The sequence below is a fragment of the Caretta caretta genome, chromosome 6 (assembly GCF_965140235.1).
Source record: "Caretta caretta isolate rCarCar2 chromosome 6, rCarCar1.hap1, whole genome shotgun sequence".
Classification (NCBI taxonomy): Eukaryota; Metazoa; Chordata; order Testudines; family Cheloniidae; genus Caretta; species Caretta caretta.
This window is the reverse complement of record NC_134211.1, coordinates 73,617,650-73,644,054: the sequence shown is the minus strand read 5'-3', so window position 1 is coordinate 73,644,054 and position 26,405 is coordinate 73,617,650. Positions and strand designations below refer to the sequence as shown.

General features: G+C 43.9%; 1 protein-coding gene across 13 annotated transcripts in view; it reads left to right on the top strand.

Moving 5' to 3' along the window:
• The window catches only part of RYR3 (ryanodine receptor 3), a 564,793-nt gene that overhangs the window by 459,014 nt on the left and 79,374 nt on the right, over nucleotides 1-26,405 (top strand). For 9 of the 13 annotated variants that reach the window (XM_075129723.1, XM_075129722.1, XM_075129720.1 and 6 more), the window contains 5 exons: nucleotides 165-335; nucleotides 833-892; nucleotides 16,481-16,612; nucleotides 17,436-17,548; nucleotides 20,678-20,777. In XM_075129723.1, coding sequence (XP_074985824.1) covers nucleotides 165-335; nucleotides 833-892; nucleotides 16,481-16,612; nucleotides 17,436-17,548; nucleotides 20,678-20,777 — 576 coding nt within the window. Of the gene's footprint in view, nucleotides 1-164; nucleotides 336-832; nucleotides 893-16,480; nucleotides 16,613-17,435; nucleotides 17,549-20,677; nucleotides 20,778-23,347; nucleotides 23,445-26,405 lie in introns of all 13 variants that reach the window. The other 4 variants (XM_075129725.1, XM_075129724.1, XM_075129721.1 and 1 more) reach the window with 1 other exon arrangement.

The window sequence follows — 26,405 nt, the reverse complement described above, 5'->3', positions numbered from 1 at the left end:
CAGTTCACTTTTATTTTACCACTTCTAACTATTCAAAATGTAGCTACATCAATTACTGTAGGCTGGTTGGACCATGAACAGTGAGGAATCATTTTGTGTGTAAGGAAAGTATGTAATTCGGGGTAAATTACATAATCAGTTACCTACGGATCTTTTACTTGTAGTCTGGAGGACAAGACCAAGAGCGAAAGAAATTGAAGCGTAGAGGGGATTTGTATTCAATACAGACATCCTTGATTGTAGCTGCACTTAAAAAGATGCTTCCTATTGGTTTGAATATGTGCACTCCTGGAGATCAAGAGCTGATTTCTTTGGCTAAGATTAGATACAGTCATGTAAGTCTAAATTTTACAATAATTTAGTAAAATAGTAAAATTGAACTTTTGAAGCCAAACTTTGAAACATAGATGCCTAAATATTTGTTCAAATTAACTATGTCAGTGTGTGATAGGGTAATTGTATCTGTAAAATACACATTTGCAGGATATAAAATGTGGAGGCGTACATATAACTTCCAATTTTCCCACAGTTTCTCCTAACCTTCTACATATGTGTACTTTTAGGACTAAATCCTGAGAGATCTTTAGCAGACGCTTAACTCTCCTCAGGATCTGGTGTATGATTTATGGCCACAATTTAAATAGTTCTTTTTTTGAACATTGAACCCAAATATTTTTCCCAACAATTTGTGTAATTAAAAAAACCAAAACTGTGTGTTATGTGGCAGTACCCTGAATTAATATCTATTCTATATTCTGAATTTATCTCATACAAAAATTTTTATAAGATATATCTCAAACAGAAATAAAACACATTTATATCTTTTCCACAGAGGGACACAGACGAAGAAGTCAAAGAACATTTACGTAACAACTTGCATTTGCAGGAAAAGGTAATATTAAAAAAATCTTTTTAAAATTAGATATAATTGATGTAGGCTAACATTTTTAAATATGGGGTTTGCACTTGCATTTCATGTTCACTCCTATTTCCATAATGAAAATTTTAAAAATAATTTCTGTCCACTTCTTTTTCTGCCAGATCACTTTTTTTCCAGTTTGCTTGGCTTTTAGGATTCAATAAGTTCCATAAAACACACCATGTTTGAAGAAAATCAGTTTGTTAGATTTAAAGCTATAATTTTGTTTAAAATCATCTAATTTTTAATGTTAATGAAAACAAAATTGTATCAGTTTTTAACTTGACTGTCCTCTGCCCCTCCCCAAATTATGTTTCTTTGAATACTTTTCCACATTATATTGAACTACGTCTTTAATTTTAACCAGATTATTCCTTTTTTTTGTCTAAAGTCTTACATTAAGTTAAATAGTGTCGACTTTTTAAAAGCTTAGTAAAGTTTGTACTGCTTAAGTAACTTGATACTTAAATTGTTTTAAACGCATTCCCTGATGGTACCAAAACAGGGTCTAAAGTATTATATAAATCCTCATAATTAGGTTCTGGGCCAAAAGCTGTTGAAGTGAACGAGAATCTTTCAATTAACTTCATTGGGCTCTGGATCAGGCCCTGGGTACAAAACCCATGTTGTGTCACAAAATTTGGCTTTAAAAACGGAATTTTCATTTTCTAAATCGTTTTCAAAAGCCTACATTTTCAAAAGTGACTAGTGATTTCATGTACTAAAAGTAAGAAATTTTAAAAAGCCAAGTGCTTAGCACTTGGGAATTATCAGGCCCCTTTAAGGTAGCTCAAATTGGGCACCCAAAATCGCTTTTAAAAATTTAGGCCAGTATTTCTAGCTGTATTGTTTCAAAGAAAACTTTCTACATGAAAGTGTAAACTGATGGAGTTATGTTTGCTTGTCTGCAAACAGCCTGAAACAGTAGCTGTGAGAGTCATAAAGTTTAAGGCCAGAACAAACCATCAGATTATCTTGTCTGACCTCCTGTGTATCACAGGCCACCAACACCATTCAGCATCCGCCCACTAACCCCAACAACCAAAATTAGACTGAAGTATTATAGCCCATCAGAGATTAGACTATTGTGTGTCACAGGCAGAGAATAGGAGGGACCAAGTGTGCATAAGAACATGAGAATGGTCATACTGGGTGAGACCAATGGTCCATGTAGCTGAGTGCTCTGTCTTCTGACAATGGCTGATGCCATATGCTTCAGAGGGAGTGAACAGGAGAGGGCAGTTTATCAAGTGATCCATGCCCTGTCATCCAGTCCCAGGTTCTGGCAGTCAAAGGTTTAGGGACACCTAGAGCATGGAGTTGCATCCCTCCCATCTTGGCTAATAGCCATTGATGGACCTATTCTCTATGAACTTGTTGTGACAAAGTTCCTCCTCTGCCTTGGTAGGTCCTGTGCTTATTGGAGGATTTGCTCACCTCAGAGCTTCACGGCAGCCCTCAGTTCGGCCACTTTTGCTAGTGGCTCAAACCTGCCATTCACTCAGCTAACCTCATCACTGGCCAGCATGGGGAAAGGGAGGAGAACAATCCCCGCAGTCTCTGCTGATCCACCTAGTGGGTCAGGGGATAGGCCAGGGACCTTCCTCTCTGGTGGGACTCATAGTCCAGGTCACCACCTCTTGTATCAAATAGGAAGTTGAGGGGGATGGGGGAAACCTGGGCCCACCCTCTACTCTGGGTTACAGCCCAGGGCCCTGTGGATTGCAGCTGTCTACAGTGTCTACAACTCACTGGGCTACTTCCCCATGGCCTCCTCCCAACTCCTTCTTTATCCTCACCACAGGACCTTCCTCCTGATGGCTGATAATGCTTGTACTCCTCAGTCTTCCAGCAGTACACTTTCTCACTCTCAGCTTCTTGCACGGCTCTTTCATAGATTCATAGATATTAAGGTCAGAAAGGACCATTATGATCATCTAGTCTGACCTCCTGCACAACACAGGCCACAGAATCTCACCCACCCACTCCTGCAAAAAACCTCTCATCTATGTCTGAGCTATTGAAGTCCTCAAATCGTGGTCTAAAGACTTCAAGGAGCAGAGAATCCTCCAGCAAGTGACCTGTGCCCCATGCTACAGAGGAAGGCAAAAAACCTCCAGGGCCTCTTCCAATCTGCCCTGAAGGACAATTCCTTCCTGACCCCAAATATGGCGATCAGCTAAACCCTGAGCATATGGGCAAGATTCACCAGCCAGATACCCAGGAAAGAATTCTCTGTAGTAACTCAGATCCCACCCCATCTAACAACCCGTCACAGGCCATTGGGCCTATTTACCATGAATATTTAAAGATCAATTAATTGCCAAAATCATGTTATCCCATCATACCATCTCCTCCATAAACTTATCAAGTCTAATCTTAAAGCCAGATAGATCTTTTGCCCCCACTGCTTCCCTTGGAAGGCTATTCCAAAACTTTACTCCTCTGATGGTTAGAAACCTTTGTCTAATTTCAAGTCTAAACTTCCCAATGACCAGTTTATATCCATTTGTTGTTGTGTCCACATTGGTACTGAGCTTCAATAATTCCTCTCCCTCTCCAGTATTTATCCCTCTGATATATTTATAGAGAGCAATCATATCTCCCCTCAACCTTCTTTTAGTTAGGCTAAACAAGTCAAGCTCCTTGAGTCTCCTTTCATAAGACAAGTTTTCCATTCCTCAGATCATCCTAGTAGCCCTTCTCTGTACCTGTTCCAGTTTGAATTCATCCTTCTTAAACATGGGAGACCAGAACTGCACACAGTATTCCAGGTGAGGTCTCACCAGTGCCTTGTATAACAGTACTAAAACCTCCTTATCTCTACTGGAAAAACCTCACCTGATGCATCCCAAGACAGCATTAGCTTTTTTCACGGCCATATCACATTGGCGGCTCATAGTCATCCTATGATCAACCAATACTCCAAGATCCTTCTCCTCCTCCGTTACTTCTAATTATTGCGTCCCCAGCTTATAACTAAAATCCTTGTTATTAATCCCTAAATGCATAACCTTACACTTCTCACTATTAAATTTCATCCTATTACTCCAGTTTACAAGGTCATCCAGATCCTTCTGTAGGATATCCTTGTCCTCCTCTAAATTGGCAATACCTCCCAGCTTTGTATCATCTGCAAACTTTATTAGCACACTCCCACTTTTTGTGCCGAGGTCAGTAATAAAAAGATTAAATAAGATTGGTCCCAAAACTGATCCCTGAGGAACTCCACTGGTAGCCTCCCTCCAGCCTGACAGTTCACCTTTCAGTAGGACGTGCTGTAGTCTCCCTGTTAACCATTTCCTTATCCACCTTTCAGTTTTCATATTGATCCCCATCTTTTCCAATTTAACTAATAATTCCCCATGTTTGCACGGTATCAAACGCCTTACTGAAATCTAGGTAAATTAGATCCACTGTGTTTCCTTTGTCTAAAAAATCTGTTACTTTCTCAAAGAAGATCAGGTTGGTTTGGCACGATCAACCTTTTGTAAAACCATGTTGTATTTTGTCCCATTTACCATTGGCCTCAATGTCCTTAACTACTTTTGCCTTCAAAATTTTTTCCAAGACCTTGCATACGACAGATGTCAAACTAACAGGCATGTAATTACCTGGATCACTTTTTTTTCCTTTCTTAAAAATAGGAACTATGTTAGCAATTCTCCAATCATACGGTACAACCCCTGCGTTTACAGATTCATTAAAAATTCTTGCTAATGGGCTTTCAATTTCATGTGCCAATTCCTTTAATATTCTTGGATGAAGATTATCTGGGGCCCCCAATTTAGTCCCATTAAACTGTTCCAGTTTCGTTTCTACCTCAGATATGGTAATATCTACCTCCATATTCTCATTCCCATTTGTCACGCTACCATTATCCCTAAGATCCTCTTTAGCCTTATTAAAGACTGAGGCAAAGTATTTGTTTAGATATTGGGCCATGCTTAGATTATCCTTAACTCCACTCCATCCTCAGTGTTTAGCTGTCCCACTTCTTTTTACTTTGTTTTCTTCTTATTTATATGGCTATAGAACCTTTTACTATTGGTTTTAATTCCCTTTGCAAGGTCCAACTCTACTTGACTTTTAGCCTGTCTCACTTTATCCCTACATGTTCTGACCTCAATAAGGCAGCTTTCCTTGCTGATCCCTCCCATCTTCCACTCCCTGGATGCTTTCTTCTTTTTCTTAATCACCTCTCTGAGGTGCTTGCTCATCCAGCTTGGTCTACAACTCCTGCCTATGAATTTTTTCCCCTTTCTTGGGATGCAGGCTTCCGATAGCTTCTGCAGCTTTGATTTAAAGTAATCCCAGGCCTCCTCTGCCTTTAGATCCATAAGTTCTTCAGTCCAATCCACTTCCCTAACTAATTTCCTTAATTTTTGAAAGTCAGCCCTTTTGAAATCAAAAACCCTAGTTGCAGATTTATTTTTGTTAATCCTTCCATTCAGTTTGAACTGAATTAGCTCATGATCACTTGAACCAAGATTGTCCCCTACAACCATTTCTTCTATGAGGTCCTCACTACTCACCAAAACCAAATCTAAAATGGCATCCCCTCTAGTCGGTTCAGCAACTACTTGATGAAGGAATCCATCAGCTATCGCATCCAGGAAAATCTGAGCCCAGTTATTGTTACTAGCACTCGTCCTCCAGTCTATATCTGGGAAGTTAAAGTCTCCAATGATTACACAATTCCCATTAGTATTTGCTTCATTAAAAACATTAAAAAGGGCTCTATCCATATCAGATCCCGGCGGACTATAGTACACCACAAGCATTATCCCAGGGGAGGCTCTAGTAGTTTTCTTCCCCAATGTAATTTTTGCCCAGACGGACTCTCATCCATTCCATCACTTCTTATTTCTTTACATTCTACCTCATCATTGATATACAATTCTACTCCACCATCTTTACCTTTATTTCAGTCTTTCCTAAACAGCACATACCCTTCATTACCCGTAGTCCAGTCATGACTACTATTCCACCATGTTTCTGTTATCCCTATAATATCTGGTTTCACTTTCTGCACCGGTAGTTCTAGTTCCTCCATTTTGTTACCTAGGCTCCTCGCATTGGTGTACAAACATCTTAATTTTTGCTGTTTGGTCTCGCTCACATTCTGTACCCGATAAGGCATGGTCATTCTACAGCCAGTATAACCTATTAGACTGGTATCCACACTGCCCTTCCTCCTTATATCCATTCTCCTACCCACGGCTGTATCCTTTCTTACTTTGTTTTCTTCCCTCTCAATGCTAAAATCCGGCGTGGAGGTTACTTGGACATCTCCCAACCACCTCTTGCTCCCAGCTCCTCGCAAGCACCTCACTAACTGAAGTGAGGTCCTTTTTAAAACCAGGTGCCCTGATTAGCCTACCTGTCCTAATTGATTCTGGTAGGTTCTTAATTGGCTCCAGGTGTCCTAATAAGCCTGCCTTAATTGGTTCCAGCAACTTCCTGATTGCTCTGGAACAACCCATTATCTTATTCAGGGAAAAGGGACCTCCTTAGTCTGGGGCTAATATATCTATCTTCTGTCACTCTCCTGTCGCCATCTGGCCTGACCCTGTCACACCATCTAATTCTTTTTTTGAACCCAGTTATACTTTTGACCTTCACAACATCCCCTGGCAATGAGTTCCACAGATTGACTGTGTGTTGTATGAAGTACTACCTTATGTTTTTAAACCAGCTGCCTAGTGATTTCATTGGGTGACCCCTGGTTCTTGTGTATACCCCCTCGGTTATCTCTTTTCCGAGCTGAACAGTCCCAAGACCCCTGCAATGGCAGGGAAATGTTTAAATGAAATATATTCAGGTAATCCTGCACCCACATGCAGAGGAAGGCAAAAAAACATCCAGCTCACTGCCAATCTGACCTGGGAGAAAATACCTTCCCAACCGCATATATGGCAATTAAACACTGAGCATGTAAGCAAGAACCAGATGATGAAGCATCTGAGAGAGACAATGCTTGGAGCCACCTCAGAGACTTGGCCCTCCCTGTCTAATGTCCCATCTCTAGCCATGGCCATCGCTGATGCTTCAGAGGAAGGAAATTAAAAAAAAAACCAACAATACAGAATACATTAGGTGGAGGTGAAATATTTCTTTCTTACCCCTACAGGTGGCTGGCTGAAATTTTGAGGTATGAGTTTTTAGGAACATAAGACGTAAGCCAAAAGTGAGCCCTAGGCATAGTGTGACAAAGTTCCTCCTCTACCTTGGTGGGTCTTGCACTTACTGGCGGATTTGCTCGCTTTGGAGAAGGGCCTGGCGGTGGGGGGGGGGGAGTGTTCGTTCCCCTGGAACCGCTAGAGGACCTGGGCGTCCGCCTCGTCCTGACCTCCGTCCCTCCTTTTCTATCCAATGCCGCCCTGTTACCCGCTCTCTCCACCCTGGGGAAACCCATTTCTGTCATCAGCCCTCTCCCGTTAGGCTGCAAGGACCCCACCCTCCGTCACATCCTTTCGTTCGGCCGGCAAGTGCAGCTTCTACCGCCGCCGCCGGCACGTGACGGAGAGGTGCTCGAGGGGTCCTTCCTAGTCCCCTACCAGGGAGCCCGCTATCGCCGATGCCCCTGGCCACCCGGCACCTGAAACCACCTCTCCTCCTGCTTGATCCACCGCTGCTTCCGCCCGGGCCCAAGGGACACCTCCCCTGCAACGCCCAGACAAGCGAGGGAGCCCCGCCCTTGCTGTTAACAATCCAGCAGAGCCTATGGAGGAGGGTGCGGCAAAGATATTACCGGGCATAGGAGAGGGCCTGCCCCAAGGAGAACCCCCCCCTCATGCTGCCTCACTGTTACCCCCCCAAGCCCTAAACCATCACCTCTGCCCCCCGACACAACCCCTGCTAACCAGCTCCCAGACGATGCTATGGAGGACTGGACCCTAGTCCAGGGAAAGCGAGGCAAGTGGAAGGCTCGAGCTCCGCTGCACCCATCCGATGTGGAGGCCCCCCAGAAGACCAGGAAGGGAGGCACTGACACTGAGCCTTCCGCTATGCCCATGAGTGAGATCCATCCGCCGGTGTCGGGAGGGGAAGACAAAATAGCACTGGAAGGTAGGATCTCCCCTCCGAGACCCCTGAGGAAGCCCCTTCTGCCTGAGTATCACCCGAAACCCCCGCGAACCCCGAAGCGACCGTCATAGCGGGTGCCAGAGGGGAGACCCCCGGGGTGGCAGAAGATGACCTCTCCTCCATGTATGAGGAGACCGAGGCCCTAGGTTTGACCCTGGTCACCCAGGGAGAGGATGACCTACTGCCTTCTGGCCTCGATCTAGGCAACCTCACCCCAGTCCCCCTTTCCCCATGCTCCCTCCCCCTAACCACCTTTCCGGGCGGGCACCCTACAGAAGGTAGTCCACCACCTGACGCCGTGGCTGCCAAATCCACCACAGAGCCTGCGCCTAGCATCACTGGGAGCTCCCCACCCCCTTAACCCTTGAATCTGTTCGGGAGGTGTCACCTCTTAGCTGCTTGCCTCCCGAAGCCGAGAGCCTCGCCTCTGCCCCTGCCCCCACCCCTGTCCTGCCCAATCCACCTCCTCCTGCAATGCTATTGCTGCCCCTGGGGTTATTTCTTTCCCTTTTTTTGCGGATCCCCCCCAAGGGGCAGCCTTTGCATTTTCCTGCTGTGACCCATTAGGAGCTGCAATTTTCCCTCCGCCGTCCCCTTCTACCCCAAGGCTTGAGATGGACCTAATAACTTTAGCCTGTCAGACACCCCGTCGGTGGTCTGCACCCTGTGTGCCCGCCTCAGCAGACCACGAGGCTGCACCAAGAGCCGCACCAGGGAATAACCAGGAAATCGCAACCCCACCCCCCCATGAGCTGCGAAAAGCGTTGCGGCAGTTTTTAGAAGACATCCGTGGCTCCCGCAACAGGGTACAGCTAGCTCTCCAGCTATGGGGGGACTTTGATCAAATCCTCCAGGCCACAAGGGCCCTTATAAAGAAGGGTAGAGGGAAAGGAAGGCACGGTGCCGCAGCCTACGGGCGGGCCCGCAGCTTCCGTGATGATTTACTCACTTACAGGATGGGTCACGGATTGTTGCGCGACCCGCCGGGGGCCACGAACACCCCCGCCAACAAGGAACCCCCACCCCCCAGACCTCCGCATGATGCCTCTCATTATTGCAACTTTGAACACCGGTGGCTGTAGGATGGCTCTCCGCAGGTCCCAGGTGCTCTCTTACCTTCGGGAAGGGGGGTACTCTGTGGTTTTCCTGCAGGAGACCCATACGGATCCGACCGCCGAGGACAGCTGGCAGCTGGAGTGGGGGGACGGGGTCTACTTTAGCCACTTCACGATTCGGCAAGCTGGAGTGGCGACCCTGTTCTCCCCCAACCTACGGCCCAAGGTGCTAGGGGTCACTGAGGCCGTGCTGAGCCACCTGCTGCATCTCCGAGTCCGTATGGAGGGGCTCGTGGTCAACCTTATTAACATCTATGCCCCGACAACGAGCCCGAAGCGGCCGCAATTCTATCAGCGGGTGTCCGACTTCCTCGGCACCCTAGATTCTCACGAGTGCCTAGTCCTGGGAGGGGACTTTAACACCACCCTAGAGGAGCAGGACCGCTCAGGGGCCGAGCTGAGCCCGGCCGCCGCAAACATTCTCCAAGAAATAGTTGAACATCACTCCCTAGTGGACGTCTGGCGTGACCACCACCCAGATGACACTTCCACGTTCACCTTTTTCCGGGTGAAGGCCCATCGGTCACACCACTCTCGGTTGGACCGTATTTATTTATTCGGTTTCCATCTTTCACAAGCCCACTCCTCCAACATTCGGCCGGCCCCATTTTCCGACCATCATCTAGCCACCATAACAGCCTCCCTCCGTGCAGAGAGGCTGGGGCCGGCCTATTGGCATTTTAACAACAGCCTGTTGGAAGATGAGGGCTTCCTGACGTCCTTCTGGGAGTTTTGGCTGGCCTGGCGGGAGCAGTGGTGTGCCTTTCCCTCGGCGCGGGGATGGTGGGATCTAGGGAAGGTGCACGCCAAGCTCTTCTGCCGTGACTACACCCGGGGCACCAGCCGACGGAGAAATGCAGCGATAGAGCAGTTGGAACGGGAGGTGTTAGAGGTGGAGAGGCGTCTGGCCGCCAGCCCCGAGGACCTGTTCTTCTGCGGAGCATGCCGGGAGAAGTGGGAGGAGCTCCAGGCCCTCGAGGACCATCGGGACCGAGGTGCCTTTGTTCGATCCCGTATCCGCTTCCTTCGGGAGATGGATCATGGCTCCCATTTCTTCTATTCCCTGGAGAAAATGGGGGTGGGGGCCAAGAAACACGTCACCTGCCTTCTAGCAGAAGACAGCACCCCCTTCATGGATCCGGTGGAGATGTGTGGGAGGGCCCGCGACTTCTACACAAGCCTTTTCTCCCTGGATCCAACCAATCCTGGTGCTTGCAGGGTGCTCTGGGAGGAACTCCCCATGGTCAGCGTGGGCAACCGAGACTGACTAGAGCTGCCTCTCACCCTGGCCGAGTTCTCGGAAGCTCTCCGTCGCATGCCCACCAATAAATCTCCGGTCATGGACGGGCTGACCGGGAAGTTCTACCGCGCGTTCTGGGACATCCTTGGCCCAGACCTAGCCACTGTCTGGGCCAAGTCTTTGCAGGGTGGGGTCCTCCCTCTTTTGTGCAGGCGAGCGGTGCTCGCCTTGTTGCCGAAGAAGGGGGACCTCCGCGATTTACGAAACTGGCGTCCCATCTCGCTCCTTAGCACGGACTACAAAATTGTAGCGAAAGCAATCTCGCTGCGGCTAGGGTCCGGGATGGCGGACGTGATCTGACCAGACCAGACCTACACTGTCCCGGGCCACAGCATTTTTGACAACCTATTTCTAGTCTGAGACCTTTTGGAACTCAGGCGTAGAGACGGTCTGTCGTTCGCCCTCCTGTCTCTTGATCAGGAGAAGGCGTTTGATAGAGTGGACCATGGGTACCTCCTGGGCACTCTGCAGGCGTTTGGATTCGGACCTCAGTTTGTGAGTTTTCTCCAGGTGCTGTCCGCTTCCGCGGAGTTTCTGGTTAGGCTCAACTGGACCCTGACCGAACCAGTCAGCTTCGGGCGAGGAGTACGGCAGGGGTGCCCCTTCTCAGGCCAGCTGTACGCTCTGGCGATCGAGTTCCTCTGTCTCCTCCACAGGAGGTTGACAGGGTTGGTGCTGCGGGAGCCGGAGCTGCAGCTGGTCCTGTCAGCGTACGCCGATGACGTGCTCCTCATGGTCCAGGACCCGGGGGACTTGGCGCGGGTGGAGGCTTGCCAGGCCATCTATTCGGCAGCCTCCTCTGCCCGAGTCAACTGGGTCAAGAGCTCTGGCTTGGCGGTGGGGGACTGGCAGCAGGTGAGCTCCCTCCCACCCGCGCTTCAGACCATCCAGTGGAGCACGGGTCCACTGCTCTACCTAGGTGTTTACCTTTCTGCCACACACCCTTCTCCGCCAGAGAACTGGCAAAATTTAGGAGGCGGGGTGATAGAGCGGCTCCAGAAATGGACGAGGCTACTCCAATATCTCTCCCTCCGAGGGAGAGCACTGGTGCTTAACCAACTAGTCCTGTCCACGCTCTGGTAACAGCTCAACACCCTGGTCCCGGCCCCAGGTTTCCTGACCAACCTCCGGACATCAATTCTAGAGTTCTTTTGGTCAGGAATGCACTGGGCCCCTGTTGGGGTTTTTCATCTACCCCTGAAGGAAGGAGGGCAGGGCCTGAAGTGTCTGCACACTCAGGTCCGTGTCTTCCGCCTCCAGGCCCTGCAGAGGCTCCTTTATAGTGCAGATAGTTTGACGTGGAGCATATTGGCACACGCCTTCCTGCGCCGCTTCCAAGGGCTCCGATGCGACCGGCAGCTCTTTTATCTTTGTCCGAGAGGTTTTCCACGAGACCTCTCCGGGCTGCCAGTCTTCTACCAGGACCTCCTCCGGACCTGGAAACTGTTTTCAACGACCAGGTCCGTGGCGGCCACCGTGGGAGCAGATCTCCTGGCGGAGCCCCTGCTACACAACCCCCAGCTCCATGTGCAGGTGGCGGAGTCCCGCTTGGTGCACCAGAGTTTGGTCCTGGTAGAAGTCACGAGAGTCGGAGACCTCCTGGACTATGACCGGGGAGACTGGCTGGATCCCCTGACGCTCACTCAGCGCATGGGGCTCTCCAGACCTCGTACCCCCCGGCACATACTTCAGGAGGTGAAGGTCGCCTTGACGCCCGCTGCTTGGGTTTATCTCAACCGAGCCCTGCGCGAGAGTGCACCCTGCCCACCCTCTACCCCAGGCCCGCCGGACCTTTCAATTGGGCCCCTACCCTGTAGCTCCCAACAAACCCCTCACCCTTTCCCTGCAAGCCAGCTGCATGAACTGCAGCCTGTCAGCTTCCAAATCGCGCCACGGAAATATCTATACACACTCACGCTTCACACCCTTCACGCCCACACCCTGGTATCCCGCCCCGTTACAAAGTGGCGGGACCTCCTGCCACCTTTGGAGGGTGAGCAACCCCGGTGGGCCAGCCTGTATTCCACCTTGGTCCCGAGACCCATCGGGGACATTAGTTGGTGGCTCCTTCACAGAGCTGTGAGCACGGGCGTGTTTTTGACGCGGTTCACCCCCATCCCAGATACTTGCCCTTTTTGCAACGTGAGGGAAACCCTGGCACACGTATATTTAGAGTGTGCCAGGCTGCAGCCCCTTTTCCGGCTCCTCACGAATATCTTATTACGCTTTTGGCTACACTTTTCCCCTCACCTTTTTATCTACATGCTCCCCACAAAATCGCAGCCCCACAAAATCATGAGATCTCCTGGTTAACCTCCTCCTAGCCCTAGCTAAAACAGCCATTTATAAAACCAGAGAGGGGAGGTTGGCTAATGAAGCATCCTGCGATTGTAGGGCCATTTTCCGATCCTCAGTACATTCACGTATCCGGGCGGAGTTCCTCTGGGCGGCGTCCACCGACTCCCTTGACGCCTTTAAGGAGCAGTGGGCGCTGTCCGAGGTTCTCTGCTCGGTGACCCCGTCCGGTTCCCTCCGTCTGACCCTTTGATTGAGGGGAAGAGCGAGAGACCCCAGCCCCAGCCGTTGCCGCTGTGGATACCATCATCACTGTCACCTAGGAGGGGTCCTATCACACGTGGGTGTACGTCCCCCCCACCCCCAAACCGCCCACCCCGCAGCCGTGCCCATCTTGTCGGGCACTCTCAGGAGAGGAATAATCGGTGACACTGGGCATGGCACTAGGTAACTCAAGGGGGTGGAAGACCATGAGTGTCGAGGAAGCCTCCCTGCTCTAGGCCACCAGGTAACTCAGGAGGGTGGAAGGCCATGAGTGTCGAGGAAGCTCCCCCGCTCTGGGCCCAGGCTAGCCTGAACACTTCTCCCTCCTGAAGGCTGCTGTTTTATACCTTGTGTTTGCTTTTGTTTTGTTGCATAGTTTTGCTTTATCCTTTTTGGTGATTCTTTGTAAGTGTTACACAAATAAAATTCTTTTCTGCTTTAAAAAAAAAAAATTACTCTCCTGTAGCCATCTGGCCTGACCCTGTCACAATAGGCATTGACTCCATGGGTGCTCCACGGAAAAAAATTAGCAGGTGCTTAGCACCCACCAGCAGCCAAGCTCCCCATTCCCACCCCCTAGCATCTCCCACCCATGGGCAGCCCTACTGATCAACTCCTCCCTCTCCCTTTCAGCTCCTCACACCTGCTGTGGATCAGCTGTTCCACAATGTGCAGGAGGTCCTGGGGAGAGGGGTAGGAGCTGGAACTGGGTGTGAAGAGGCAGAGCAGGGCAGGCAGGAGGGTCTTGGGGGAAGGGGTGGATTCGGGGTGGGGCCTGGGGTAGAGTGGGGGTGGGAAGAGCTGGGATCACTCCCTCCCGCCTTCTTAAATATAGGCATGACATTAGCTATTCTCCAGTCATATTGCACTATCCCCAAATAAATAGATGTATTAAAAATCCTTGCTAACAGACTTGTAATCATACATTCCAATTCTTTCAGCATTCTGGATGGAAATTATCCAGTCCCCCTGATTTGAGCACATTAAGTTTTTCTTCCACCTCAGATGTGGTAATTTCCATTTCCACACATGTTTCCATCATCCGTCCTGCCTTCATGTACATGTTCCTTGTTATCATCCTTTGTGAAAACTGAGATAAAGTATTCGCTTAGTTTTTGGGCCATATCTAGATTATCTTTAATTTCCTTCCCATCCACACTGCATAGCAGTCCAGCCTCATCCTTCATTATTCTCTTTTTATTTATATAACTAAAAAAAAGTCTTATTATTTATTTTAATTTCCTTGGTAAGAACTAATTCAACTCGATTTTTATCAATTCTCACTTTATTCCTACATTTTTCAACGTCCAAGATTTAGGGTTGGGGTTTTTTTGTTGATCAACCCCTTTTTCCATAGCCTATAGGCTCTCCGCTTACTCCTAATAACTTTTTTGGGGTGGTCATTCATCCAGCTGGGACTGGAGCCTTTCCTTACAATTTTTTTCCTTGCTTGGGATGCAAAATTCAGATAGTTTTTGTATAGTTGATATGAAGAAATTCCAAGCCTTTACATTTAAGTCTTTCAGCTTTTCAGTCCAATTGACTCCTTTAACTAATTCCCTTAATTTCCTAAAGTCTGCCCTTTTGAAGTAAAAAATCATAGTTGACTATCTGGTTTTGATTATACTTCCATTTAATTTAAACTGAATCATCTCATAATCACTCAATCCAAGGTTATTTCCTACAATCAGTTTTGCTCTGATGTCCTCTACTTACTAAAACTAAGTGTAAAATTGCATTACCTCTTCTTGGTTCGAGGACAGTTTGATGAAGAAAGCTGTCATCTATCATATCCAAGAATAACTGGGCCCTACCAGTATTATTAGTATTTATTCTCCAATTTGTATCTGGGAAGCTAGAATCTCCCATTATGACACAATTCCTAATAGTATTTATCTCTCTAATAATATTAAAGAGATTGCTATCCATGTATGAGTCTATAGCAGACCCCTATGCAATCCCAACAGAACTTTTTACAATCCTGCCTCAAAGTGATTTTGAGCGAAACAGATTCTGTTTTGTTCATACTATCACTTCTTATTCCTTTACGGTTAATCACTTAATTGATGTACAGTTCTATCCCACCACCTTTACCTTTATTCTTATCTCTCCTAAACAGCACATCCCTTTCAATACCTGTATGTGACTCATGAGTGCTATTCTACCATTTCTGTAATCCTTCTACTATCCAGTTTAAACCTTCTGCACCAGTAGTTGCAGTTCCTCCATTTTTTTGCCCAGACTCCTTGTGTTCATGTACAAGCATTTCAGTGTTTCCCTCGCACCATACTCGGTTTTCTACCTGGATTAGATATAGTCCTTTCACTAACCATAACACCTACCTGACTACTACTTCAATCAACATCTGTACTTTTGTCCTCCTTGCTGTCCCTACTCTTGCTTTGTGGTGTTTCATTATCTCTTACTGTATCTTCAATTAACTGATTATTCATCCAGCTGGGTCTGGATTCAGACCCAGCTGATCTAGCTAAGAGATTTGAAGCATCCTATTCTCCAAAGGGTACTCATTTTGGAACCTAAAGTTGAACTTTAACTATTTCACTACTGGTCATTCCAGCAAAAGCATCCATTTTATGTGCTTATTCCACAATCCCCAAATGCCTTCCACACCTCCCCCAGCACCAAAAGCCCCCGTTGTGCCCTACTGACCTGCTGAAACCCCAGCTTCCCCATGGCAGCTTGTGCAGTGCAGTTCTACATTGTCAAAACAAAAATCTGTGAAATACTGCAAAGTAAAAAATATAAGCGCAATGTAAAATACATTTATTTTAATATCAAAATAGACAGCACACAGTTCACATTACTGTGGGTATTGTACTTTTTCATACATAATTCTATATCAGCTTCCACATTTTTTATTTCATGAAGACACCACAAAATTCCCAGAATGCTTCACCAGCAATCATGAGAACCCATGGAGCCTTGTTACAGAATTTAAGACCAGCAGTCCTAGTAGTTTGTGGACTTTTGTGCCATGGTTACAGATAATGGAGGCAAATGGGAAGTCTGAGTTGAATGACGAAAATGAACTGGGACTATCTGTCTCTTATCCATGTGAATCAGTGGTAGTAGTCATATTCATTATATTAAGACAGGACTTGTCTACACAATGCATTAATCCTCACCAGAAAGGTGTAAATTCTGGTGCACACGAATATGCTATGCACTAAATGGCCCATCTGGACCTTGGTAGTATTCACTAAAAGTTCCCTGGTGCATGTTAATGTGGATCTGTTTGAAAGGTAACTGTAGTAACGTGCACTAGGGAACTTGTATTATGTGTCAGCAGAGTCCATACAGGCCAGTTAGGGTGTGACACGCTATTGCACACTAGAATTTACTTTTCTCTGATGTGGACTAATGTACTGTGCTTAAAAGCCCTCATTTAGTTAGTTTGTTTTTTTAGATTAAGGAGCATAAAAAGACTCATTTATTATTTGAGAAATGTATTATACATATGAAATATCTTGATTTTAGTCTGATGACCCAGCTGTGAAATGGCAGTTGAACCTGTACAAGGACATTTTGAAAAGTGAGGAGCCTGCTGATCCTGAGAAAGCTGTGGAACGGGTGCAGAGAATCTCAGCAGCTGTCTATCATCTGGAGCAGGTGATAAGGGCTACATTTATAAAGTACTTACTTTAAATTAGAACATGAGGTTCTTTCCTGAGAGCACATACTGTAAAATGATGTTTAAATTGCTTCATCAAATATACCTGTTGAACAATAGTTTCTGCTTAAAACTAAAATGTGTATATTGTAAATTTAAAGTGTCATCTGCTAAACTTTCAAAGTTCTACTTAGAAGAGCAATCAGAACATTTCTATTAGCCCCTGAAAAATTCTATGAACAATCCCCAAGCAATAGTGCAGAAATTCAGCACACAACTTTTTAATTTAAAAAAGATGCGTGTGCATAAATGTAAGATTTTAATATACATATTTTCAAAGCGACTTCCACCTGTTTTCCATTTCTACACATAAGAATACCTTGTATTGGCAATGTCTGCACACTCTTGCATGTTCATTCAAATTATATAACTTAAATATAAAAATTTGTTTGAACCTGATTTGCATTCTGCCCATAAAAAAATCTGTCATTTTCATGCAAAAGTAATAGTGCAAAAATTGTTTACATGAGTGACGGTGCCTGCAAATTTATTTATTCACAGAGGTCACATTTTGGAAATTTTACCCTTCAACCACATGTGAGATCTGTTGACATCAACTGGAGTTTTGAATGTAGATTGAGAACTGTATATGGCCCTAAGTAATTACAAAAAAGTGATTTTTATTAGAAAAGCAATATTTCTAAGAAGAAAGGAAGCTTTTGTAATATCCACTAATCAGTTTACTTGCTAGTCATGCAAATGAATTTTAACTGAATCTGAAGTGTTTGTACTGCACATATTGATGGAAGTGTTTTCCCATAGGTCGAGCAACCATTAAGATCAAAAAAAGCTGTTTGGCACAAACTCTTGTCAAAACAACGCAAAAGGGCCGTTGTCGCTTGTTTCAGGATGGCACCGTTGTACAATCTGCCAAGGTAGGTGCTTTAAAGGTTTGTTTATTCATGAATAATTATTGTTGAGCAAGCGCTTTGAGGAAGACCAGGAATTTCTTAACACTCACACTGCCTTTGAAATCATTAGCAAAGTTTGTTGCTTTGGCAGAGCTTTTATAGTTGGCAGATGCTGTGACTTTCTGATTTTTAATAAGAATAGTAAAACCAAAAGAAATGTAAACTTATTTTTGAAAAGATCAGGCCTTAGTGCCTTGGCATGCTTAGAAGGACTTTAGAGAGAGATTGTTGTTAATATCCATTAAATAGCCATAATAGGTTTTCCCATGTCATTCATTCCTCGTGGTGACCAAATAGGGGCTTTATGCCAAATAACCTACTGGAAAAAACACCACAGGAAGTACACTACTTCACAGACACCGTATTTCAGCTTTTCCCAGTCCTGGTGCAGCCCACTCTTATGTCCCTCACATCATGCCCTGTTACAGTTGCCACAATCTGTTAATCTATTTCTGTCTATTTTCTATCTTCTGTCCTTTTCAACTTTGTTTGGTCTCCTTTATTTATTAATTCTCATCTTCTTCTAATTTCTTCCATTTTTTTAGTTGTTATTTTTCACTTTTATCTGTCTTGTTCTGTGGCTTTCCCTCCCTGTTTCCATCCACATGAAGGCTTCATGCTGCTTGCCGTTGGGTTATTTCAGCTATGTGGGGGGTGGGTCATGTATATTTTTAAAGCCTATATGAGAGCTGTGGTGATAGAGCTGAGAAATTTTGGCTCATGGACTGCTGGTTGAGTCTGTGGCCCTGCACACATGAGCTACTCCTGTGTCCAGCTGCATTCAGAGCGCTGCGGGGGCTGGGACAGAATGTGTGTGCCCTCCTAGGGTCTATCCACTGCTTTGCCCACACCTGCAAGATCACATTTGTGTTGGGGTGAAAGGACAGATCCACCACCATGCAATTTTCTTCATTCCTACAGTGGCTTTCGTTCGTTCTGTGCCTTCCACCCAGTCTAGTTTAGGGCCTCCAAAGAGATCCTACTCTCAAAGTTGGGAAACATTGCACTGCTAATAAAATGCAATTTCGCCAGTGAGTGTGTGTGCTGGATGAAGTTTGTTTCTTCCCTAAGAGAATAAAGAAATCTTTAAAAGTCAATGTGCTTTGTTCACAGAGTGTTCACAGAATAGTTAATAAAATGCATTTCATCTACCTCTAAAAAATGCATTATTGAAATGTATCTCCATGTTTGGTGTTCACAGCCTTGTAATTGCACTTATAATAGGGAAAGGAAGTTAGGTTTACCACATTAAGACCAGTAAAAGGTTTATTGTACAGTGAAGAGGACACATCCCATCGCTACAAATGACAGAGTTCTGTATTCTTAGAGCTTATCTACACTTCCCAGACAACCATGGTAGCATCTTACTAGATAATCTTTCTTGAACACAGTTCTTGCTAGAAAAAAGCTAACATGTCCATAGAGGGAAGAGAAGAGGGGAGACTTAAATATAATGTAAAAACAAAGTAGCTAGTTTTGGAGTGGTGGCTAATTCTTTCCAAAGTTCTGAGGATTTAGAAAAGGAGATCACATTTCAGAAGATGTACTACTTATGGGTACATCTTGACAACCGTATTCTGGTCTAATGAATTAGTTTATTTATCCCAGGATATGCTTACAACCTCTAAAAGAAGAAACATCTAAGTGAAAAAAGAATGGGATATATTATTTTTCTCTGAAAAAAAGTCACACCTGCATAGTTTTTGAAATACTGGTAAATGGCCGTGCAGAAGATGGGGATGAAGTGAACCTCTGCATTTTTATTGTCTATTATCTATAACTTACTGAATGTATTCTCTGTACCAGAAATATTGGGCCTGATTCATTTCAGACTTGCATCATTTTTATGATTAAGTTACTCCTGATTTTCACTAGTTCTGAGTGGTGAATCTGGCCAAGTACCTACTACTTGCCATTTCTAGGGATGACCTTTGATAAAACTGTGCTTTGGTGAGTCAGAATTTTGACATCCACCCCAAAATGGCAAGGTCCTAGAAAAAAAAATGGCGGGGCCTGTAGGTGTATTTCCCAATTGCTGTGTGCAGAATAAAGCATACAGAGGTTCTAGAAAATTCACAGCATTATGGCAGTGACATAAAGCTGTCATGTCATGATAATAAATACATAAATAATTATCTATCTATCATTTAAATTGATTGTGGCTTTAAGACATTTCTGAACTCTAGGGAGTTTGTCAAGTCGCATATGATTAGTAATAACAAGTGCTGTGCAACTAAGTCCTTTTGAACCACAATTTTGCATGCAGCTCTTCATATCTGAGTATGTTTTTCCCCAGTTTAGTTTCTGTATTATATTGGGATGAGAGTAAATTCGAAATTTGATAGTAAGACATTAGTTTTAGACACATAAAGCCAGAAAGCTGTTAAAAGCAGCAGCCTTTCCAGCATCCTAGAAAATACTAAAGATTCTAGAGTATTATGACCCTTTCTTCTGATCTGCCTCTGGAAGTCTAGATAGTGGTTCATATGCTTTCATGTTAATCTCACATTTGTACCTGATTTTCTTCAATGGAACATTTGTCCTAATTTAAGATTATCAGTATGTTGTTTCAGAACTTAAAACATCTACTGATGTGTAGCTACTTGTTAAAATAGTACATCTAGAAATCATAAAGAGATTATTTAATTTTCCCCATAAGATTTCTAGGTGCTTCCTGTTCCTGTTCTGAGAAATGGTTTGAGATACAAAGTAAATAGTAATTGTATTTTTTTTAAATATTTTTGTTTCTCAAAAAGTGAACATTTTCAAAACTCATAAATACTAATCCTCTGTGCTCTTTGTTTGGTAATTAGCTACAGTTTGTACAGTGCTCCGAAGATGAAAAGTGTCTTTTAAGTAATAAGTATATTTTGTGTGACATATGAATATATTTAAATATTTAGAGTTGATGGTTTAAGGAAATGAACTTTATTTACATTTTTTATTTTATTTTTATATACACATGCATAGAGATACAGCAGAATAGAATGTACATGGCAGTTATTCAAACATAACTTGCAAATGCAGACTACTTTACTGAATTTAACAATTTATTGTTAGTTCTTAAATGAAAACCTATATGCTTTTCTTCAGACACAAAATTAGCACTTTCTTCCTGAGCACCTTTCAACGTGTTTGGCTGGAAAAAGTACATGAAAAAACTCAGTATGACAGGCTTATACTCATGTTAACGGTAATGTAACCTGTGGAGAGCCTCTTCTTTATGCGTGCACTTATTCCTTTCCCAGCCATGATATGACGTTGTCATAAAACATGAATTTGTACAATTTTTATAAGGGATTCTGATTGGTCAGTCTTTGAGGTTTAATGATTAAATGGTACCAATGCTGGCAATAACTCACAGGAGGTTATCCAAATAATCATTTCATTATTGCAAAAAGAAATAGGAAGTGCATAATTTGTATACTACATTCCCCAACAATGAGCATTTTATGTGTGTGTATAAATCAGATATGCCCTCTGGTCTTAACTTATGTATACCGTATTTATTTGATTTTTAGCATCAGTGCATTTAGTGCACTATACCTATGATAAAAAGAAAAACAAACAAAAAACTCCATGAATTAAATAACCGCTGCTTTACAGGATACATGGAGTACCTCTAAAAACAAAAACTCCATCTTAAATAGAACAGGGAACATGCAATGTAAAGGCCATATCCAACAGAAGCTTACTTCCAAGACTAGTATTTACTCTGTGAGTTGTCCCAGAGAAATCAGTGGGACTTTAGTATAGTAATTACTGTGTCCAGTGCTATGTGCTTGTAGGATCGGACACTAGGTTCTTGTGAAAGGCACTTTTCAGTATTTTTCCAGTGGATTTTTAAACCAAATGTCTTAGATAACACATCATTATTTATTTAATTTGGAGCTGAAAGAACATAAGCTGAGAAGAGACTTATGTTTGTGGAAAAAGGCACTGGTGAATGTCAAGAAGTTTTATGCTGCAGAATACCTGATGTGGTAGTTACTTAAACGTTGCTGGATGAATTTTGCTGTCTTCGTGGACCAACGTGCCAATTCCCCCAATTTTAATAAGAATTATTCATCAATTTCTGACCACATATTGTGTCCCTTCAATGTATAAAAATGTATGCTTATTTCTATGGCTATATTAAGACCCCAATCCTGCAATGCTTTCACATTACTTAATACATATAAGTACTTCAATGGGATTGCTCACAGGCATAAAGTTAAACACATTCACAAGTGTTTGCTGAACCTAAATCTTTACCTAGGTTAATTCCATACATATCTACCATTCAGATGATTTAATAGCTGCACTTAGTGTTGCTTTTCAGTTAAAATGAAATTTCCTTTGTCTAGTCAACTGTACGAGACACCAGAATTATAGCAGTCATTCGGTTGTGAACATTATAGTAAAGCTTATAGTACTATTTCATTTAGACTCTATTTCTACTTGTTCATATAGTAACTTTCTGCAGGGGGAAACAACAAAAAAAAGCCCTCCTCTTTTTGGACTAATATTTTGCATATTCTCAACTGAAAAGTGACTTTTTTGTAAAGTTTGACAAAAATCCATTCAAGTGTACTAAGTTATGCAAGGTTTAAAAATGCATCTTTCCCACTTTAAAAGGAAGTATTGTCACACTTTTTCCCATGAACATAATTCAGGAAGAGCTAAATTTGAAACTTGGTCTGTAAAAAGTGTTCTTTATGGTGTGTGGCCACAATCTAATTTGAAAATATTTGGTTGAATAAAAAATGATTTAAAAATAACTGATTGAAAAATCACTTCTGTGCATGCCCAGTAGGCACTTAATTAGTTGGGTTTTTTTACCCCATTCTTTTCTGTGACATTACCATGTATGTTCTCCCCACCTAGACTTCCTCCTTGATTAGGCACAAGAATTACTTCCCCTAGGCTTCTGTCTTAACTTGAGGAATAAGAAAAAATATGTGGGTTTGAATAAAATACAGATTGGGCTCTGATCGCAGTCTATGCTGCATTTTGTAATACGTTGAAATAAACAAGCTAAACTTTGATTTGGAAATCACCTATATCAGATGCCAAGATACAACTGTCATAATGTGAAGTATGGTAAAGAGACTTCTTTAACCCAGCCTTACAAAAAATTGTCTCAAGTCAGACAATAGCAAAATAAGATGTAAAACTCACCCCTTCCTACCCCACTGAGGTAAGAAATGCAGAGCCCAACACAGTACATCTAAATGCTAACATTTTTAAGCATGGATAATTTTTTTCTCCCTCCTTTTCTCAGAAACACCCAAGGAAATTAAAGAACTTAAAGCAACCATAATTATTGTGTACTTAAAGTTTATTTTTTGCAAAGTGAACGTTCCTACAGCAATGTTTGCTGGTCAGATTGTACATATTATTTATTTTCTGGTATGCATTTGAAACCTCTTTGGGGTAGGGACTATGTCTTCCATGTGTTTGTATAGCACCTAAAACAATGGCATTCCAGTCCTAGTGTGGGTCTATCACAATAATACCAATGAAAACAGAACCATATGCAGGAAACTGTGGTGGCATTAAGAGGTATTTGGTGTGCTCCCTCAATGTACCTCAGGTACGCTCAAAAGTCTGAAGAAAAATGTTATTTCACTGAATGTTTGCTTTAGTTTGCATATTATTTCACTGACCAATCAGAGGATCAAAATTGTACAAAATACATATCCTTACTAATCATTAACCACCTAAGCTATTATACTATGTTCTGTTTACCCCTCTTGATCTCACTTTCACCCCCCCTCCCAGGCACCGTTCTATTAACCTCTTCCTCCATGGTTATCAGAACTATTGGATAGAAACAGAGGAATATTCATTTGAGGAGAAACTAGTTCAAGATTTGGCTGTAAGTACTGGAATAACTGGGCTTAGTTATCAGTGCTCACTTCAATATATATATATATATATATATATAAAATAACATGTATTTAACTTTTGTGTACCATAGTTATATGTTTAAATTTATAAAATAGCAATTCCCATGCTTCAGGGCATAAACTGATCACCTGTTTTGATCAGGAAGAAATTTGCACCAGGGTATAGTATTGCACATTTAGGAATATTAAAGGTGGTTCATGCCCTCAACCAAAGTATATGGTGTTGATTACTTTCAGAAATAGAACTGGACTAGATGGACCATTGGTCTGTTTTTGTCAGTATGGCAATTCCTATGTTCCTATGTTTTTAATTATTATTTGTTTGAAGACTTAACATGATTAATGCTTTCCCTTTTTTGAATTTTTGTTGTTACATAATACTTTATTTTAACATTCTGAACTTTAACGCAAATTAAATTTTGCCATTTTCTTGTTGGTATTCTGGAATGAAATGTAAATATGCATAGCCATATTCAGCAGAAATTCAGCATTCATGTATCGTGGATGTGGAGGATTAGCAAACTTCTGCATCTTGGCACCTAATCTTGATTCAAAAAGATCTCCATTTCTGTCTTTCGCCTCCACGGAATTCCTAACTCCAGGTTTTATGCATTTGTCTAATATTTCTAAAATGGCTATCTCCTTGGTGTCTAACGACCATGGGAAAAGAAGATACCACTTCAGTATCTCACAAGGAGGATATGCTTAAGTCTTAATTCAACATGAGCTAACACTGACATACACAGAAGAAGCCTCATTATACTTTTTAAAAGGCACTGGCATATGGGGAAGGATTTGAATTTTTGGAAAATCATAGGTAACTATCCTACCTATGTAGCCCTAGCTTGATATGAATAATTAGACATGGACTCACCAGAGAAGTATTAGGGGGAGACTGGGACCAAGTGGAAAAGGAATTCCAGAGAGTAGTATTAAATGGGCTCAATGGGTAGTGATCAACAGCTCGATATCTAGTTGGCAGCCAGTATCAACCGGAGTGCCCTAGGGGTCCGTCCTGGGCCTGGTTTTGTTCAACATCTTTATTAATGATCTGAAAGATGGGATTAATTGCACCCTCAGCAAGTTCGCAGATGACAGTAAGCTGGGGAGAGAGGTAGATAAGATGGAGGGTAGCAATAGGGTCCAGAGTGACCTAGACAAATTGGAGATTGGGCCAAAAGAAATCTGATGAGGTTCAACAAGGACAAGTGCAGAGTCCTGCACTTAGGAAGGAAGAATCCTATGTACCGCTACAGGCTGGGGGCTGACTGGCTAAGCAGCAGTGCTGCAGAAAAGGACCTGGGGATTACAGTGGACAAGAAGCTGGATATGAGGCAGCAGTGTGCCCTTGTTGTCAAGAAAGCCAATGGCATATTGGGCTGTATTAGTAGGAGCAGTGCCAGCAGATCAAGGGAAGTGATTATTCCCCTCTATTCAGCACTGGTGAGGCCACACCTGGAATATGTCCAGTTTTAGTCCCCCCACTACAGAAGGGACAAATTGGAGAGAGTCCAGTGGAGGGCAATGAAAATATTTAGGGGGCTGGGACACATTACTTATGAGGAGAGGCTGAGGGAACTGGGCTTATTTAGTTTGCAGAAGAGAAGAATGAGGGGCATTTGATAGCAGCCTTCAGCTACCTGAAGTGGGGTTCCAAAGAGGATAGAGCTAAGCTGTTCTCAGTGGTGGTAGATGACACAACAAGAAGCACTGGTCTCAAGTTGCAGTGTGGGAGGTCTAGGTTGGATATTAGGAAACACTGTTTCACTAGGAGCATGGTTAAGCACTGAAATGGGTTCCTAGGGAGGTGGTGGAATCTCCATCCTTAGAGATTTTTAAGGCTTGGCTTGACAAAGCCTTGGCTGGGATGATTTAGTTGGTGTTGGTCCTGCTTTGAGCAGGGGATTGGACTAGATGACCTCCTGAGGTCTCTTCCAACCCTAATATTCTATGATTCTATGAAAAAGAAAAAAGAATGCTTAGCAGAGAAAAGCAGAAGTCGGTTAAATGCAATAAATAAATAAATGGCTAAGCATACCACAGGTCTGTTCAGTCATTGCAATTTTGAAAAAATAGGACCCAATTGCAGTCCTGGAAAAAAACAATATCTACTTTTGTTATCTGAAGGGAGTTGGGGGGGAACCAAATCAAGGCAGCAATTTCACAAGGATTATTTCTGGTGGCTAAAACTTTACTGATGAAATATGCCACACTGAGGAAAGAATGCAAAAGTATAAAGAGCAAATCAAAGTTGTAGAGCAGAAAACAAACTAAATGGAAAAAATCCCTAAAAGGTCAGAAAGAAAACATTGTTTGTTACTTTGGGTTTATGCAAATAGGTTAAAAGCAGCTGTCCTTCAAGGACTGTATTTAGTGAGTGCAGCTTTGTAGGCAAAGTGTACTAAGGCCATGTCTACACTTACAAGCTTACAGCTCTCCCGTCGACATAAGGAAAACCAGCTCAGAAAGCTGCCGTAGATAGGTCAGCGGGAGAGCGTCTCCCGCTGACATAGCACTGTGGCGCACGAGCATTTATGCCAGCAAAACTTATGTCACTTGTGGGTGTTTTTTCACATTTCACAGAGACAGAATGTTTGTATTAGCTAAGATAAGGGGGAAACACCCAGGGAACCATTTACCAGGGCCAGCTCTAGGCACCAGCAAAGCAAGCACATACTTGGGGCGCCACTTTTCCACAGCTGTTTCACGTGGCAAGCCTGGGAGGGAGTGGGGAGAAGCGGAGCAGCGGTGCGCTCAGGGGAGCAGGCAGAGCGGAGGTGAGTTGGGGGGGGGAGTGGGCGCAGGGAGGGCCGCAGGAAGTAACCCAGGGGGTGGGCAGAGGAACTGCTCCCTGTCCCAGCTCACCTCCAGTCCACCGCTGCCTCCTTCCCCAAGTGCACCTCCGCTGCTCCGCTTCTCCCCCTCCCTCC